At 46.7% G+C, this 17,477-nt stretch overlaps 1 protein-coding gene across 1 annotated transcript in view; it reads right to left on the bottom strand.

Moving 5' to 3' along the window:
- Nucleotides 1–17,477, bottom strand: part of Mmp20 (matrix metallopeptidase 20) — a 57,592-nt gene that overhangs the window by 37,383 nt on the left and 2,732 nt on the right. Inside the window, exons 2-6 of the mRNA XM_004626149.2 lie at nt 13,294–13,535; nt 9,172–9,320; nt 7,088–7,213; nt 6,080–6,241; nt 3,224–3,365 (exon numbers count right to left, since the gene is read on the bottom strand). Of these exons, the coding sequence (XP_004626206.1) occupies nt 3,224–3,365; nt 6,080–6,241; nt 7,088–7,213; nt 9,172–9,320; nt 13,294–13,535 (821 nt within the window). The remainder of the gene's footprint in view (nt 1–3,223; nt 3,366–6,079; nt 6,242–7,087; nt 7,214–9,171; nt 9,321–13,293; nt 13,536–17,477) is intronic.

The raw sequence follows: 17,477 nt of genomic DNA, 5'->3' as shown, positions 1-17,477 counted from the left end.
GCCCCTGACACCTACGGAAACACAGCCCAGCCCATGCAGCTCCTGACACCCACAGAAGCACAGCCCAGCCCACGCAGCCCCTGACACCTACGGAAGCACAGCGTAGCCCACGCAGCCCCTGACACCTGGGGAAGCACAGCCCAGCCCACGCAGCCACTGACACCCACGGAAGCACAGCTTAGCCCACGCAGCCCCTCACACCTACGGAAGCACAGCCCAGCCCACGCAGCCCCTCAGACCTACGGAAGCACAGCCTAGCCCATGCACGCTGCGTGTCTGCATTGCTGAGTGCTGCCTGCAGCTTCCGTGTCTGGCAGCGGCAGCTCCGGCGAAGGTCGAGCTCCTGGCCTCGTGTCCCACGCTCTATCTGTCCTACCCCTTGCTTGCCACCCCTCGGCCACTGACTATCAGTTCTGCTTGGTTTATTTTTCTGAAAAGTAAAAGCTGCTAATACCAAGACGTAGTCACTTGTGTGAGATGCAAGCCAGTACGAAGCTGGGTGCTCACAGGGAGGCGACCTTGTTCTTGTGTGTCGGAGCCAAGAAGCCCTCCGGGAATCCTCTGACAGCACAAGCCCCTTGCAGGCCTGCTGCTGCTCCACAGACAGAGCAGCAGTCAGTGCTATGAGTGAGTAATATCCAGCTTCGGCAGGGAGCCTCCATGACTGGCCGACTTCGCGTCACACACCTTCCTTCCCTTCCTCCCGCCTCCTCGGATGCCCTTGGGATTTGCTGCCGCAAGAGCGTCCCAGGTTACATGTCCCTTCGTGACTCTGTTCCTGAGTCAATGTGCTATTTCCATAGAGAGGCTTTCTCTCTGTGGTTATTTTAGGCTGACAAGAATAGTCAATAGAAATGACGTCAACGATAGTCTTCAAAAATTAAAAAAATCAGTAAGTATAAATAATAAGAAGAAATCAGTTGGGCTCTCTAAATGCCCTAACTTGTCTCTAGGCTATCATGGCACAGTACATATGGTTTTTATTCCCACTCCTCCAATTAGTGACTACCATTTACCGTACCCTGTCCACGCGTCTCTAGTACTACTCGCCCAAGGCCACCTCCTCAGTAAGAGGGTCAGGGTTCAGGCCCACTGAGGAGAAATCCTGGGCTCCTGAGTCTGCTCTGATTTGCTTTTTTCAAAAGTAAATACCTATCTGTTTTTGAAGAATTAGTTCAAGATGTTCCTACTTTAAAAAAATTGGAAACAATATAGATGTTCGTAAGTATGGAATTGGTTAAAAAAGTAATGCTGTGTCTACTCACTGTAATAATAATATATGAAAGTTAAAATTTATTCAAATGAAAATTTTTTAAATGAAATATTGTTGAGGGAAAGAATTTTATAAATCAGCAAAACTAGTAAAATCTTTTTTCTTCTTGTGAAATCCTGCCGCTGTCTCTTATTTACATCTCAGGTCTTTCAGTTCAGAGAACAGGCCTGGGCGGTGCACTGCAGCGCGCTTAGCCACTGTGTCAGTGTGTGCTGTTCGCGTCTGCCCTAACTCCTGTGTTGAAGCGCTATTCCCATTCTGGTGGTGTGTGGAGATGGGCTTTGGGGAAACACTCGGGCTACAGTGAATGATGAGGGAGTGGCACTAGTGACGGCATTTAGCGCCCTTAGAGAAGAGGTGCCAGGAATCTGGCTTGCTCTCCCCATCTCTGTGCTCAGGAAGAGATCACGTGAGCACAGTGGAAGGTAGTGGCCCGCAGGGAACCAAAGGAAAAGGCCTCAGAGTGAACCTACCCTGGAAGCCCGCTAACCCTGGATTTCTTTCTTTTTTTTGTGTGTGTGTGGAACCAGGGATTGAACTCAGGCCCTTGCACTTGCCAGGGAAGTGCTTATTCCACTGAGCCATCTCCCCGGCCCTTGACCCTAGATTTCTAGAAGTGCGAGAAATTTCTGTCTTAACTAGCCAATCTGGGGTATTCTGGCATACCAAGTATTTTGGGTATAAGACTGTGAAAATTATGATTTCTCTTTAATATTTTCTTACTCTTTCCTTTTTCTTCTGAATGAACATGACTGTTCTTGTAACAACAGCTGAAAGATCTATTCCCCAAACAAACATACAGCTTTCCCAACATCCTCTCCTTTGGAAGCCTTCCCCCGTGTCTCCAGGGGCTTTTTCTCTGCTTTTCATCTCACATCCTACTTCCATAGCATGTGCCACACTGTTTTGCAAGGCTTTTTGAATGTCCTTTCTCATGCAAAGATGAGGTATGCAACGGCAGACTGGGTACCAATCTGTCTATGTCTGTAGACACTGCAAGAGCGGTTGGTACCCAATATAGGCTCAGTGAACACTTTTCCAGCAAAGGGAAAACATGTCACACACACATATTCCTGAGCTTCTCTTCTCTGATGTGACTGAACTTTGTCTCTGGTAAAGGGAGAAATACAGGTGAGAGTTGCTGTTTCTCTTTTTCTCCTTAGAAAATAGTAATTAGAGTTCCCAGTGCAGGAAGACAGCAGTTGTACTCCCCGAAAAGCCAGAGTGTGGGGAGAATGGCATCTGTTTTCTCTGTGCTCTCTGATAGTTGGCAGGGGAAAAGCTGAGAGGCCTTGGAACAGAGGTGTTTAGGATGAGCGCTTACCTTAGAATCATCTACTCACTTATCTACCTATCTGGTCATCCATCCATCCATCCATCCATCCATCCATCCATCCATGTATCCATCATCCATCCATCCATCCATCCATCCATCCATCCATCCATCCATCCATCCATTCTCCTGTATGCTCAACTATTCAGGTAGCCAACATTCATTCACCAAATATCTACTGGGTACTTACTAAGTGCTCTTACTAACCACGTAGTAGTAAACAAGGCAGATATCACAGACTTTGGATTTGGTATCCTAGCTCAGCCACTTAACTGTCACCTTGGGACATATGCTTGTTCTCTTTGAGCTACTTTCTGCCTTTGTAAATTGGAGATTCTAATTTCTGTGTGAAGAAAGGCTAGAAGAAATAAAGGCTAGAAGAAATACTGCACATGCATGGAGGGAACCCAGCCCAGCACCACAGCCATAGCAGGTGCTCCACAAACACGAGTTCCAGTTCTAGACGTATCCAAAGACTTCCTGCTGCCCACACTACTGCCACTAAAGACACCATGTCTGCATGATCTACAGGCAGGGCAGAACAAGGGCCTCTGGGTGATGGTTGGGGGGAGGTGAACTGAGGCCCAACAGGAGCAGCTGGTGTGTGCCCGGCTTACCGATCCTTGAAGAGCAGAAGCTCCTTTCCTAGCATTGTCACAGCGTCAAAGGACGAGCTGGAGTCACAGACATCGGGGATGGATGGCTTGTGAGGAGGTAAGTGAGGACCCATAGGCTTTCCCAGGAATGGTTTCCGAGGTCCTAGGAGTTAACACATCTTGGTCACACTCATACCAGGACCTTTGAGTGCGTACATTTCTCCTCTAGAGATGCTCGTGCCCACTCACTCTCTACGTGAATATCATGTTAATAACATCTCTAGTTATTGCAGACTGATCAGACCCACAATCTCAAATGAGTGGATGGCAAAGGCTTACATAGATGAGACGAATGGGATGATAGCAGGCTTTGAGGAGAGCAAAGCTCTCATGGAAGTCACAGTTCTCTGGGTTAGGACCAAGAACTTCTCTTGGCAGCCGAGGCAGCCTTTTAGTTATCAAAACAAGGCAGGGAATCCTGAAGAAAGGCAGGACTCTGCCTTGAGTGGCAGGGCCATCCAAGGACCTGGGAAGCGGGCTCAGGCCTTCTCCAGGTAAGACACTAAGCTAACTTAGGACAGCAGTGTTATCTCCAGTGAGGTCCCCCAGGAGTGGGCCACGTAAAGTACAGTCTTAAAAATTCAGATCTTGACAGGGCGACTATGCAGTGGTCTCTAGCATATGATGTCATAAAGAGATGGCTGACTGGGACAGACAGGACTTGGAGTCTTGGCTTCCCTAGTTGGTGAGTTGTGTGATTTAAGACAAATGTATTAACTTTTTAATGTTTCAGCTTCCTCAGCTGTAAAATAGGAATGGTAATTACAGGATTTACTTTCAAAGAGTGTTGCAAGAATTGAATAATGTCTGTAAAGCTTGACGCATAGTAAATGTTTAAAGAATTGTTGCTGTTCTTTTATTGTTAATAACTTCCTTGGTGGCTGCAGGTTCTCTGAATTAGAAATACAACGTAATTAAAATTTGTCTTTAATTATTTCCTTGTAATTAAGTTATTTTTATTATGCAGACTGGAACTTGCACACCTATTTTCTTCTGTGCAGTCTTTGGCATTCAACCCTTTTTGGAGGCTCTGAGGACAGACTGCATGGAGCTGGAGACCACAGGACGCCTGCTGTGGAAAGGCTCTTCTAGCGGATCTGCTTGGGACAGCGCGACCCCATTCCTGGGGGTGCTGGTGGCCTGCGCCTGTGCTGTACCTCTGCCTGCTATGGGAGATCGAGCCAGGGCTACTGTAGTCCTTGTCCTTGGATGACCCCAGCTCCCAGATGAAGCTAGTGGTGGCCAGAGGTGAGAGTCAGGGAAGGAATGAGGAAAGGGGAGAGTCCAGGGCTGATGCAGAGCAGAAACAGACTGAGATGGAGGCGGAGAAGGGGTCCGCAGAGGGATGAGGCTCAGAGGTGAGGTTCTGGGGAAAGGTAGAAACCTGGAAGCACAGTGGGGATCAGGCGGGGAAGGAGGAGCTCATGTTTGTCCTTCCTGGCAACGCAGGCCATCTTTCTGCCTTTTGCTTCCTTGTACCTAAATGAGCGTGTCAGAATATGGGCTTTGGCTCCTGGCCTGGTAATGCTGGCATCAGACAAGGACATGCACCTGACCCTTCTGGTGGTGCAGGAGAACTGAGCCACTGAGTTGCGCCATGGATGCTCTGAAGAGTCTGTTTAGGATTTTTAAAATTTTATTTATTTTTTATTTTTTATTTTTTTGGGCTGGCTCAGGCTGCTTTAAGGGCAGGTCTTTTAAGGCATGGGGAGCTGGGGATTGAACCACAGTCCTGCAAGCCTGACTGGGTTTGCCCATGCAGGTACTTAAATAACTGATATGAAGAGTTTGTGAAATTGAGACATTCCTAACATTATCTTGTTCCTTAGAGCACAACAGAAATGGTCCCTAACCTCTCTGGAGATTAGAGCTTGCCAAAGGCTTCTTTGGATTAATTCTGTATTTTGTGTCTTGGGCAACATCTGTCTGCAGAGGTTCTTATCTCTTAGCTGGTCGGCCTGCAGGTAGGCAGGAAGCCACTGGGAGATGTGGCCTGTTAGGCTGCGAGGGTGGGCAGAGGTTCTGCGAGCAGAGGCTGAAGGACCTGCAAGGCCTGTGGATAAGTCCCCTACATTTCTTTTCTTGCCTTTTCACTCACTAAAGAAAAATTGTCAACCTACAAGGATATTTCAAGATCCCTTCTTATGCATTGTTTTGCCCTTTAGGAAAATTGGATATAGGATTTCTAATTATCCTTTTTTACCTTTCAAAAGAATGTTAACACTTGAGAAAATTTTGAATATCCTAGCATACTTAACTGTCTTTGACCCTCAAAACATTTGATAACATTTCTTAGTTATCAAATGAGGGAAACACTTCAAGGGTGTTTCCTTGTCTCAAACACTTGTCTCAAGGGTGGCATGTGATGACACATGTGATCATGTTCTATGAAGTACAGATTATATGTACTCTTGAGTGGTGGAGTTTTAATTATCACCAAGGCTATTTTAAGGAAGCTAAGGCCACTTATCTGTACATGGGTAAATGTGGTATACATGAACTATAAAATATATCCATGTTCTTCTGTTGTGTACATTTTGACCTATTGGAAGAACAAATGACTATGTTCTGTGTCCAGTCAAGGTCAGACTGTTTTGGAGGAAAGATGCAAAATTTGATTGTCTATATTAGAAAACAAAAAAGAAAGCAATATTTGTAACTGGCAAACAAGTTCTTCGCCCAAAAAAATCACAGGGGCTGAGGGCTACAGTGTAATGATTGCCTAAGCAGGTAACTCCTGGAAAAAGGAACTCTAAGTTGGAGACTGAACGCTTGCCACTTTCAGGGTTAGTGATCAAAGAAGCACAGTCGTCATACCGTACAATGCCTGGATCCCCTTCACATCGTCCTTGGGAAGGCGGAACCCATAGGGATTCTTGTACTTGTAAGTTGGGTACATCAGTGCAGATGGGTCTGTGGAGTGTGCCAGGCCCAGGGCATGGCCAAATTCGTGAGCAGCAACAGTAAACAAATTGAAACCTAAACAACATGAGAAAGAATGACAGCATCAGTTCAGGGTTAGATTTTCTCCATTGCCTGTCTTTACAGGGGAACTCACGTCCAAATCTTCTAGACCATTCACAGTTTGGCCAGCTATTCTGACACTTAGTTTTGCTGACTCCAGTCTAGTTCTTTTCCTCCCATTGGCATTTGGGAAGGCGCTCGATAGCTTGATAAAGGGGGGCCTTAGAGCTAGCAGTGGCAAAGGGATTTGCAGTACTACACAAATGTGGGCCACTGATGCCTGCGTAGTTTTCTGCTATCACGGCCTACTGCTTTTCAGCATAGCACTTTTTTTTTTTTTTTTTTTCGGAACCGGGGATTGAACTCAGGCCCTTGCACTTGCCAGGGAAGCGCTTATTCCACTGAGCTGTCTCCCCGGCCCCAACGGCCTACTGCTTTTCATGCACATGTCTCACATTGAAGATTTCTAGATGACCTGCATGTTACTCTGGAATCTTCACACCTGTCCCCACAGTATTTCTCAGGCTATACTGATTCTCTTGAGTCATTTCTGAATGTAGCTTTCCCCCAAGCACTAGCAAGAAACAATAAATAAACAATGAAAGTTGTGCGCTGGGGAGAGGCTTGCCAGACTCTGAGATTCTATGCTGTGAAACAGATCACCAGACAAGGCTACGGTATAAGCTCGGGCGGGCCTTTTCCCTTAGGGTGTGCTCCGCTGTGGATTTTTGGCTTACTTGATTTTCCTAGCCACCCCCCCCAATTAAAGGGTGGCTTGGGACCTTGAACCTCAAGGTGTCAGGGTGGAGGCCCAGGAGAAGTACAATATGTTCCAGGTCATGGTGAATTGTGCATATATACCATTCATCCCCAAGGTCCACTTCTCCGCATTGTCGAAATGCGTATCTCCTCCCAGGCCTTCTCCGGGTGCAAATGCATGGGCTAGAGTCCCCCGAGGACCATCAAAAGGGTAGGAATCCCCGTGATCTAAACAACAGGAAATGCCAACACGGTCACGTCCTCGCGTTTCAGAGGTGCAGAGAAAGGACATTGTGAGCAGCACTGATGTTTGAATTTACTTTTGGTGCTAACTGCTGTAGAGTGAGGAGCTCCGTTATCAAGGCATGCCCGCTGAAAAACCAGAAGGGACTATTTTATACTTCACTGATAGCATTAAAATTAGAAAACGTTCTTCTTGTTTTTAACCAGCATGCACAGCATACTCTGGATTATAGATCTGCCATGCATTACAAAAAGAGAAACCACAGAAGGACCTTGGTTTTATTTTTTATTTATATGTATGTGACACAGAGTCTCACTACACAGCGCAGACTCAGAGTGGTCCTCCTGCTTTCAGCCTCCCTAGCACTGACATTAAGGCACGCGCCACTATCCAGTACCCAGTGACCGGCTCAGCGCCCCTGGGGGCGTGGCTGGCATGGCTCGTGGTGTTGGGCATCAAACCCTGGTCGCTGTGCTTGCCTAAGCCAGAGCTTAGTCTGCTGAGCTGTCTCGCTGGCCTTCAGGAGGACTTCTGATAGTATGTGAACCTGCTGGCAGGAGAACTTTCAGAATACAGCCAAGCCGAGGCAGCGGTAGTAAATGGGGCGAGCCTATGGTTCTTCTTTCTATCACTTGATAGAATTCAATTTAAGGAAGGATCAAAAAGAAAATAATCTCTGTAACTTTATTGTGCCCACATGTATAAAACGGATGCAAGTAATAAAGGAAAACCTTAACCTCTGAAGCTTTATATATAGTAGTACCTCAGAACTTAATTGGTTGTATGAATTAGAAAAGACGGCCACTGATGCAGAGCTTGCAGACAAAAACAAAATTTTGCCAAATCCACCTGTGCACTGAATCTTCTGCAAACAAAGGCATTTGTAACCTAGGTACCAGTACCATGGTCTTTTTGTATTACTGTCTGGATTTTAATTAACAGTTAGTGAAGAGGGAAGGCAGACAGACAGAATGAGCAGTAGGCTAGAAGCTACATTTCACAACTTTTCAGAATGTTGGGGAAGATGCCCAGTTTTCTAAAAACTAAACAAGACAGAGTTTAGGTACACCATTTCTCAGGTTGCATAGCCTGCAGAGTCAGGGCAACAGGGGCCTAGCCAGCCTTTGTGTTAGGGGACAGGGCCTTTCCAAAAGGGCTGCCTGGACTCAAGATTTGTTTGATCTTCTCTCTCCTAGCTCCTCAGGATGTTTTCCCACAGAGACATCACATTAAATTAAGGTCAGGATTGAAATGCCGAGATTCCTAGACGTGCTGTCTGTGGAGAGGCAGAGGCAGTGGTTCTCATTTAACTTAGTAGCTAGGAAGTTGAGGAGGCAAAGGAAGGCATGGCTGGGTGGCCCTTCCATACCTACTTCCTGCCTGGTGTTCCCTGAAAAGGGCTCAGAGCTCTGCACTGCTCCCTTGGTGAGTGGGGGACTGAGAAGGGGACCGAGTTGGAATCTCAACTGCCATGCACCCCAAAGGTAGCCGCTTTCCTAGCTGAGACTGCAGGAAAAAAGCTGCTTTGGGGTCTCTGTGGAACCTACTTCCTTTAGTGAGGACCCAAGATGGGCTTCTTGGCTGGTATGAAAGAGGTGATGGGGCCCAGTACTACCCTGGGAATGGAAGAGGTCAGATGGCCTCCTCGTCCATGAGAAAGTCAAACCTGACAGAATTTGTCCCCAAATGTGACAAAAGCACATGGAAAGCTTGTTATGGTGAGTCTGTCCTAGTGAGTATGGAGAAATTCTAAGAACCCCTTTCCCTCCATTTTGAGGCCTGGTGGGTGAAGAACATGAGTTTGCCCAAGTCCTGGCCTCTGCCCATCCCAGCCCCGAGTAATGGAGGATGATGCTAGTCACTTAAATTAAAGATGGGGAAGGAACGGTATTGAGGTGGCTCTTCCTTGCTTCAGTAGGCAGAATACAGGAATCACCAGTACCTCCAGTTTCGAAAGATACCATAATATCTGCTTCTCCGGAGTGTATCCTAACGAAGTTCAGGGGCACCGCGCTGCTCCAGGCCCGCAGTGCCATCTCTATCGCTCTGTCCACCTCAGCGGGCCGCATGGAAGCCGCGTACTTGGCAACCCTGTGAAAGGAAAAGAGAAGAAGCATGTTTTCTTTCCAGTGAACGCTCTGAAATGGGGAAGGCGAACACTGCTTAGAGGTTGCGTTAAAAACCAAAAGACTGAGCATAAATCTGTAATTCAGTTATTTTTCTTCCAAATGATCTTTTTTGCATATATGTAGCCACAGGTTTAGCACATTAAGTAGGGAAATGAGACTGTTGAGGTAATCCCGTGCTTAGAGAACTAGGCCTTCATTGTGACTACACTGCCACCAACTGCCAAGAGCGGCCCCTGTGAACAGTTACAATGAGTAGGACATTTAGCTTCCTAAAATGGTTTTATAACTGAAAGGCCCTGTTTTTCCTCAAAAGAGACTAAAATTTTTCAGTTACAAAAAATACAAATGTACACTTCTGAGGTTTTACAAATTCTCATTCAAGGGCCAGCAGGTTTTCCCCAGACCTGTTGGGGAATGTTTGTCCTAAGATACTGTATTCTGAAAGAAAGAGGAAGTGCTGGCTGCAAGAAAGGGTGCTCCCTGGAGCACTGTAGAAGGTCTGGTGTGACTACACATTTGAAGGCCCACAGATACAGCGCTTTTTGGATATACAGGGTGGAAACAGTGGTGCTTCTGGCCCTCCCAGGGCTCCGAAGCCGAGGGCTGGGGCTCCTGGCAGCAGGCAAAGAAGGTGGAGGGTGCCCCCTGGGACCTCGGGCTGGGCTGCAAGAGCCCGTGCAAATAAGAGACAGGGTCTCTGAGCTGACAGTGAGAGCAGATCCAAGCCCGTGTCCTTTCTTTCTCTCACCCCTGCTCCATCCTTGCAATCTAGCAAATGTTCAAGAAATGTTTGACAATTAAAAAATAAAAGCTAGCTGTCTAGGGACTGCTTGGTGGCTTTCAGACCTCTGGGTTTGTGATAGCCCCCCGGGGAGCTGCTAAGACATGCAGGTCCAGTCCCGACACATGCCCTGTAGCGGGCACTGTAGGTCAGCCTGAAGCAGAAGCTACAATTTCAACCTGGAACCAACAGAGGCAACACCGAGGTCCAAAAAAGAAGGGTCAGGTCCCACAGGGAAGATGGTAAGTAGCTCAATTTAGAACACGGAGGGGAAAGATCTCTTTAATCCAGAAGTTGGGGCTAAAGGAGAAAGCTATGGAGCCCAAGGAGACCAGAAAGACCATGAAAGGGATTATTTAGCACTTTCCAAATACGTTCCTTCACTTTGCAATACCTGTGATTTCACTCAACTGTGTAGTCCCGTACCTTGAAATTTCTTCACATTGTGTACAAGTCAGCCATTTCTTTGGGCTGAGTATGCACTGAGCTGGAAAAGACACAGGCAGAGAGAAGGGTAGCCCCAGAAAGGGAAGAGAAAGTGGATAAAATTCTGACCCGAGGTCTGTTGATTGGAAAAAGCAACAGCAATCATTGCTAGTATTCTTTGAGGACACCTATGCGCTGAGCATGGTTCTAAGCACTCTATTATGCTGTTATTTAGCTCTCGAACAGCCCACGAGAAGGAGATAATCACTGTCTTTACCACACACATCTGTGATTAGCCAGGATTTGAGGCCAGCTCCGTCCAACTTCAAAGGTTATGCACATAGGCACTATGCTAGTTTTTCTTTTAAATTATCCGGGTTTTGCTAAGTTATTCTGAAACCCAGGAGCTAGACAGACAGAGCATGGGGGTGCTCTCTAGTGTCTTTTGGGCTCAGGAGGGGACCGGGGGCTTGTTTGAGAGCCATGAATAGATAGGCAGTATGGAGCACAGGGGGATTTGGGGTTGGTTGACTTACTGCAAACTGATCTACCACTCCAAAAGCTCTATTATCCTTTTAATTTAATTTTTGGTCTTTTTGAGACAGGGTCTTGCTATTCAATCAGGCTGGCCTTGAGCTCATTTTGTAGCCCCAGCTGGTCTCAAACTCGAACCAACCCTCTTGCCTCTGCCTCCCCAGGGCTGGGATTACAAGCCTGCACTACCACAGCAGGCTCTCCTGTGTTACACTGAACTTTGTTTTACCTTGAACCTTGTAGCTGGGTGCAGGCCTACAATCCTAGGACACAGATTAAAAAAACCATGAAAAGACTCCATGAACTTACCACATACATTTTTCTTGTCTCAACTTTGAAGTTTCATAAACACTCGTGTTCAGCTCATGACATTTTTCCTTCGGCCTAGCTCTTTGATTCTTTTGTTCAGGGCGCCGCCTTCTGGCTTTGTAAGTGCATGACGGGTGACAAAGGAAGAAGACCGAGTCCTCGGCCCTCAGCGTCACGGGGGGCCTAGAACAACTTAACCGTTTCTCCTGGACCATGAAATTCTCCTGATTAGCGTGGCTCGCTGCTTTCTGGGTCATACACATTTGCACTAGGGCTAAGGTCCGGCTATGAACTTGCGGCTGCTCTCGCAGCGTTGAGAAGTGTCAGCAGGCGCCCAGTTTTGCGCAGCATTTCTGCCTCACGGATGAGGTGGGTGCGCACAGAGGTGTGAATATCGGTAACCAATAAAATGTGGCAAAGTAGAGAGTGACGTGATTTGATGGCTTTTGCTTTAAAATATAACTTATTTGTAAATGTACATACTTCAAATCATGGTTATATCCCAGAAGCCAGGCTCTCAGTGGTCATAAAAATTTAACAACAATTTAACAATTCCTGACATTGTGAAGACTGGCTCCGCGAGTGGCCAGGCCCCGGCTGTAGCGCACCAGTTCTTAGCCCCTTGCAAAGAGCTGGAGCTCTCTCTCATCTCCACACTGTGCAGAGCTGCTCAGTCTAGCCGTGCAGTCCGGTTCTGTGCGGGCCTCACAGTGCATGGTCTGCCACTGAGGTCCAGACTTCCCGGCGTCACACCCTGCGGCCTCTTTCCTGCTGTGTGTTTCCTAACTGCACCTCTCTCCCAGTGCATGATGGTCCCAGGGCACTGGCACTGGCTGGGCACCTGTTGCCCAACAGGACAGGCATTTCCATCCACTTTTCTACTTGGCAACCCCCTAACACTTGCCAGACCCAGGGCACAACTATAAACAGAGGCCACTCTCTCTTCTCTTCCAAACTTCATCCATCTGAAATGAGCAAGGCCCACACACACAGGTGTCCAGGCCCGCAGGCTGAGTGGCTGCCATGGTGGGTGACACAGCCAGCAGGTGATTAGCGAATGGCTGGGTCTTGCCTGGCCCCAGAAACGGGCTCAGGCTGCTGGATTGGGAGCCCTGGCCTTGATACCCAGAGCATAAGGAGCAAGGACAAAGGCTCAGGTTGAGTGTAGCCAGCCAGGAGGTCTAAACAGGAAGACACCAGCAGATGGGGGTGGGGACAGCCAGGAGGGAAGTAAGACTGCGACTTTGCCTTCAGATGGGCTCCTGATGTCACTGACCCACCCCTGATAACTTGGACCTCCGCCAAGCCCCTGTGCACTGTAGGAGTTCTCTGCTCAGACCTGTGCTCTCCTCTTTTCATTAGGAGTGACAACTGTCTCTTTGCATGTCTATCTTCCCTGAAGGACTGTGAGTTCTCCAACATCAGGAAATGTGTTCTATTCACCTGTATAGTGCCCAGGTTGAATGTCTGTGGTAGATAACAAATTATCAGTAATTGCTTTTTGGAGTCAATGAAAACATAATTTGTTAATGAGTGTATTTTATTTTTCTTACTGAACAGAAGCTTTTAAGAAAAATGGTTGGTACTGTTATTAATCCTACATTGGATGACTTTTCTTTAGATATTAATGTCATTTTTAACTGTAAAATAATCTGTAACGCCTAAAATGGCCTGTCACTGAGCTAATCCTGAGAGGTTATTCTCAAGTGAATTATCCACTATCATCATGTTCTTATTCTTTTTCTGGTTACGGGGAGTCATGAGTTCTATGGAGATCAGAGGAAGGTATCTTCAAAAGTTAAGGGAGAGAGATAGAGAGATAGAGAGAGACAGAGAGACAGAGAGACTAAGACCTCTCTGAATCTGGAATGCTATATCTCATTACCTGTATGTTAAAGTATTTTTTTCCCATTTGGGTTCACCTGGGAAGAGGCGGTAGTTTGCCACGTCGGGGACTCCGCAGCGAGGCTGCTTGATGGTGTCCATCGTGCGCTGGTCCAGCTTCCCAGTGACGCGGAGGCCGAGAAACGCCTGCAGGTCCTTGATCCTCCTGGCCATGGAACTCCTTGAAACCATCTCACCAGCCTGGTGCCCTCCTCTCTTCATGTAGTACTTCTCGAGGTACGCCTGAAACGGAGAAGCAGGCTGACAGGTCTGCAGCAGAGACGCTTGCTCAAGGCAGACGGGGACAATCTTCTTGACATAAAGATAGTGCGTAGAGTACATTTTTACTTTTGAAAAAAAAAACTAGGCATTTTGTGCAGATACAGCTTGCACCCATTCTAAGTTATTAATGATCACCTTGGAGTAGTGCATCCCTTGGGTGATGTCTTTTCCTGTCTACTTGCGTTTTATAATTTTTTCCTTCAATTAATCTAACAAATACATATGATTGATTCCTCTTTAAAATAATAAAAAGTAGCAGAAGGACAACGATAGGAACATTTTGCATATAGACCAAATATTTATCATTGATCTTTATCCAATTTACAAGATGAGGGCTTCTGGTTGTTTTGCAAAACAGTATTTTACTATTTTCATCATGTTTCATGTACAATTAGTGTGCTTTTAATTCTCAGAGGCGCGGCGTGCCAGCCTTTCCTGTCAGCTGAGGCTGCATAGGTTAGGTGTGTCATGGGTGAGTTTTCTTCACTGGATGAGTTGTTTCTTTCTTTCTTTTATTTGTGTATTTGGTACAGGGTCTTGATACATGGCTTGGACTCACAGTGATCCTCCTGTTTTCAGCCTCCCCAGCACTGGGATTACAGGCCTGTGCCCGCGTGCCCTGAGGGTGGGGGCCCGCACAGCAGGTGGGACCCGGGATCGAACCCTGGTCCCTGAGCTTGCCCAAGCAGGCACTTTGTCTGCTGTGGTATCTCTCTGGCCTGATGAGCTTCCGACAGGAGGCTTGGTAGCCCTTAAAGCCCTCAAACTCAGCTGGAAGTTACGAGGCTCAGTTTGTGCAGGCAGCCCAGAAGGCCCTCTCCAGAGTGCTCAGAAATGCTTCTCTGGGGCGGGGGAAAGTGAGTGTGGTGGGGCCTGGCACACACAGGATTGAGGCCTGCCTGGGGCCAGGAGGCGGCCTGCCTTACATTTCAGGACAATAACCGAAGAGCAGCTAAAGACTTACTTCTACGAACATACATAATTCTTAACTTACACAGTGTAGAGCTGCTTAGTTTTTAGAGATAAATGACCAATTACTTGTATATTAAATGTAAATTATTTGTATTATTTTTTGGATTCTGGATAAACATAAAAGTAAAAACTGCAAGAGACTTAATGTCTTACACAGACTATTTGTTAGGATATCATTATATATTTATGCTACACAAACTAGGACTCTACTACGGTCATATTTTTGTATATTTGAAAAGTAAATATTCAATGGCATGGAAAATGTGCTCAATATAATGGCAACATACTTAGAAAAGTAGAGGGAAATTTATAGCAATTATAATCGCAGTTTCATAAGCAAACCAAACACTCTCCACAAGAAACCACGAAAGGAAATGTATATAAATTTTACAAAAAAAATACAGTTGGCTATCTCTGGGTGGTGAAATTATAGGAGATTTAATTTTTTATCTTTCCCTACAGCTCAAAGTTTCCAGCAGGTGTCACAGCCGGTTAGTACTAAGGGAAGCAGGAGGGAGGGGGTCCTGCTGTGTGGAGGGCACAGTCTCTCCTCTCACCCCCTGCCCTGCGTGAGAGGTGCTTGCTTTCTTGGGGTCCATGCTTGAAAAATCCTGGACATGGGGCTGGGGAGGTAGCTCGGTGGAATAAGTGCTTGCCTCACTGCGTTTGATCCTTGGTACCACCAAGGAAAAAAAAATATCCAAGGTGAGACTGACCCCACGAGGAAGAAAGGGAGAGAAGACTTGGAGCGCTTAGCCCCTGACGCCAGGCGCAGGGCTCGGGCCGCGCGGGAAGCAGCTCCACTTCTCCCTCCGCCTAGGCTGCCATTAGGCAGTCACTCCAGGTCTTGCTTGTAAGATGAGGTGGAGCCGAGGAACCATTCCTGTTGGTGGAAGTTGATGCTGAGATAGTGCACTGCTTACGGCGATGTCCAAATTAGGTCCCTCAGAGCGTAAGCTCTGCGTATCAGATAAGATGTTCTGTATTGATGCAGTTTTAATTTCAAATATTTTGTTCTCTTCTCAGATTATATGTTAAATTCTATATACTAATTATTTTATTACAAAATATGGTGATAGAAGGGAAGATGCTTGTGATAAATTAAGCAAAAACATGCTTTTTTTGCTGCCATTACTGAAGAGTACGTGGGGAGGTCACCGTGAACTCAGTAATCAGAATAAACAGTGTATTAGAGCCAAAGTTTACAAAGCCAGACTCGATGCAAAACAATGATTTTCCAGACAAAAAAAATTTAGATCCTTCAAGTGTCTCAAAATTTTAGATTTTTATCAAGGATCAAACTCAGCACCTTGCGCCTGCTAGGCAGTCACTTATGCTGCTGAGCTATCTCCCCAGCTCAAGATTTCAGATGAAAGCAGGAATCCACCTTGCTTTAGCCGAATCCTGGCCCTCAGTAGGAGTGTTTTGGAAGGTATAGACTGAGGAACCAAGAGTGGTTATTGCTTTGCTTTTTTCCTTGGTTTTTCAAGTACTGCTCTTTGTTATTTTGTTTTGTGTTGCTGGGACCGACCCCCAGGCCTCGCACCTGCTAGCGGGAGCGTCCCATGCTCGAGCTGTTGGCTCTTATAGATGGAACTAGAGAATTAAAAATGTGTAGCTTTAATCATTTTTCATCTACGAATCTATAATTTTCATAATTTTTTCCTTTAAACTATGCACAGGGTGTTAGACTTACAGTTCAAAATATTGAAGGCTGGTCACAGCGGATGTGATTAAAACAGAAATTTTCAATAAAGTAGAAATGAAATTAGAACCATTCCTACTTAAAAAGAATGCAAACGAATTGCTGCTACCTGTTACTCCCATGGGACTCGGTCTGTGTGCTAGCAGAGCGTCTGTCCCGTTGTGGATGCAGCCCCATGTCATTGCATCCTGTCCCCATAGCCCCCAGTAGCCCTGATTTCCTGTTGCCACCGCCCACTCCCTGGCAGTCTTCCTCCTATCAGGGCCGGGGACCCCACGAAGACCCAGACCCTGTGCAGCCACGGTTCTGGGCTCTGGGGAGAAGCCCAGTTGACCCACGAACTGCTTTTCTTCAGGTGAAGTGTGGAGACCTGCTTCTCGGAGGAATCGGCAGATGCCGCGTGGCCCCGGGAGCTCCGAGTCCTGGGATGTTTCCTGCCCAAGTTGTCGGACAAGTTGCAGTGTAGGTTTCAGAGCCAGGCTATCCTGTTAGTGCTGGAGGTGCGTGCAGAATTGCTTCTCCGTCCTGTAGGTCAGCAGTGTGAGTGGCTGCTCCTGGCTTTCTGCAGCCACCTGGGCCAAAACCCGGGTTGCAGCCGCTGGGTTCCCCCAGCCCCCCGCACTGCCCTTGTCTGAGTCACAGAGTTTTCCCACTGATTATAAAGTGCCTCTTTTTTCTGCTTCTTCTTCAATGTTTGACAAACATCGAAGGCCCAGAGGGGTCTGTCCCCGCAGGTTGGTGGCCAAGTGCCCTCTTCCAACTCCTCACTTCTGCTCTTCAGGGAGCTTTAATAACACCAACCCCTCCAAGGTATATTTACTTTGCTCTTTACCTTTGTAAGTCACTGAAATGGATTTGTGAAAACTTTGGATGCTTTTTGAGAACTCTTAGTGTCTATCTAATCGGGCGGAATCACTAACACACATGCGCAGTGCTTTTTGTTTTTAGCTTTATCTATAAATAGTACCAGAATGAGGACCCACTGGGCATCCTCGATGTAAAAATGCTTTTGCATGTATCAAAAGTCTTTACATTTGCTTTTATTTATAAATGCCACTTCTGGAAACCTGTCTTGAACATACCTTTTATAGTAAACTTATGTACAAAGATGCCTACAGAAATATTTCTCAAGGGGCTGGAGAGATGGCTCAGTGGTCTAAAGCACCTACTTAGAACAAGCTTAGCAAAAGCATCAGGGACCGCGGTTCAATCCCCCAGCACCACAT

Source organism: Octodon degus, unplaced genomic scaffold (genome assembly GCF_000260255.1).
Source record: "Octodon degus isolate 3935 unplaced genomic scaffold, OctDeg1.0 scaffold00012, whole genome shotgun sequence".
In the NCBI taxonomy this organism is placed as follows: domain Eukaryota; kingdom Metazoa; phylum Chordata; class Mammalia; order Rodentia; family Octodontidae; genus Octodon; species Octodon degus.
The sequence above is the reverse complement of the archived record's forward strand: the minus strand, read 5'-3'. Positions and strand labels throughout refer to the sequence as shown.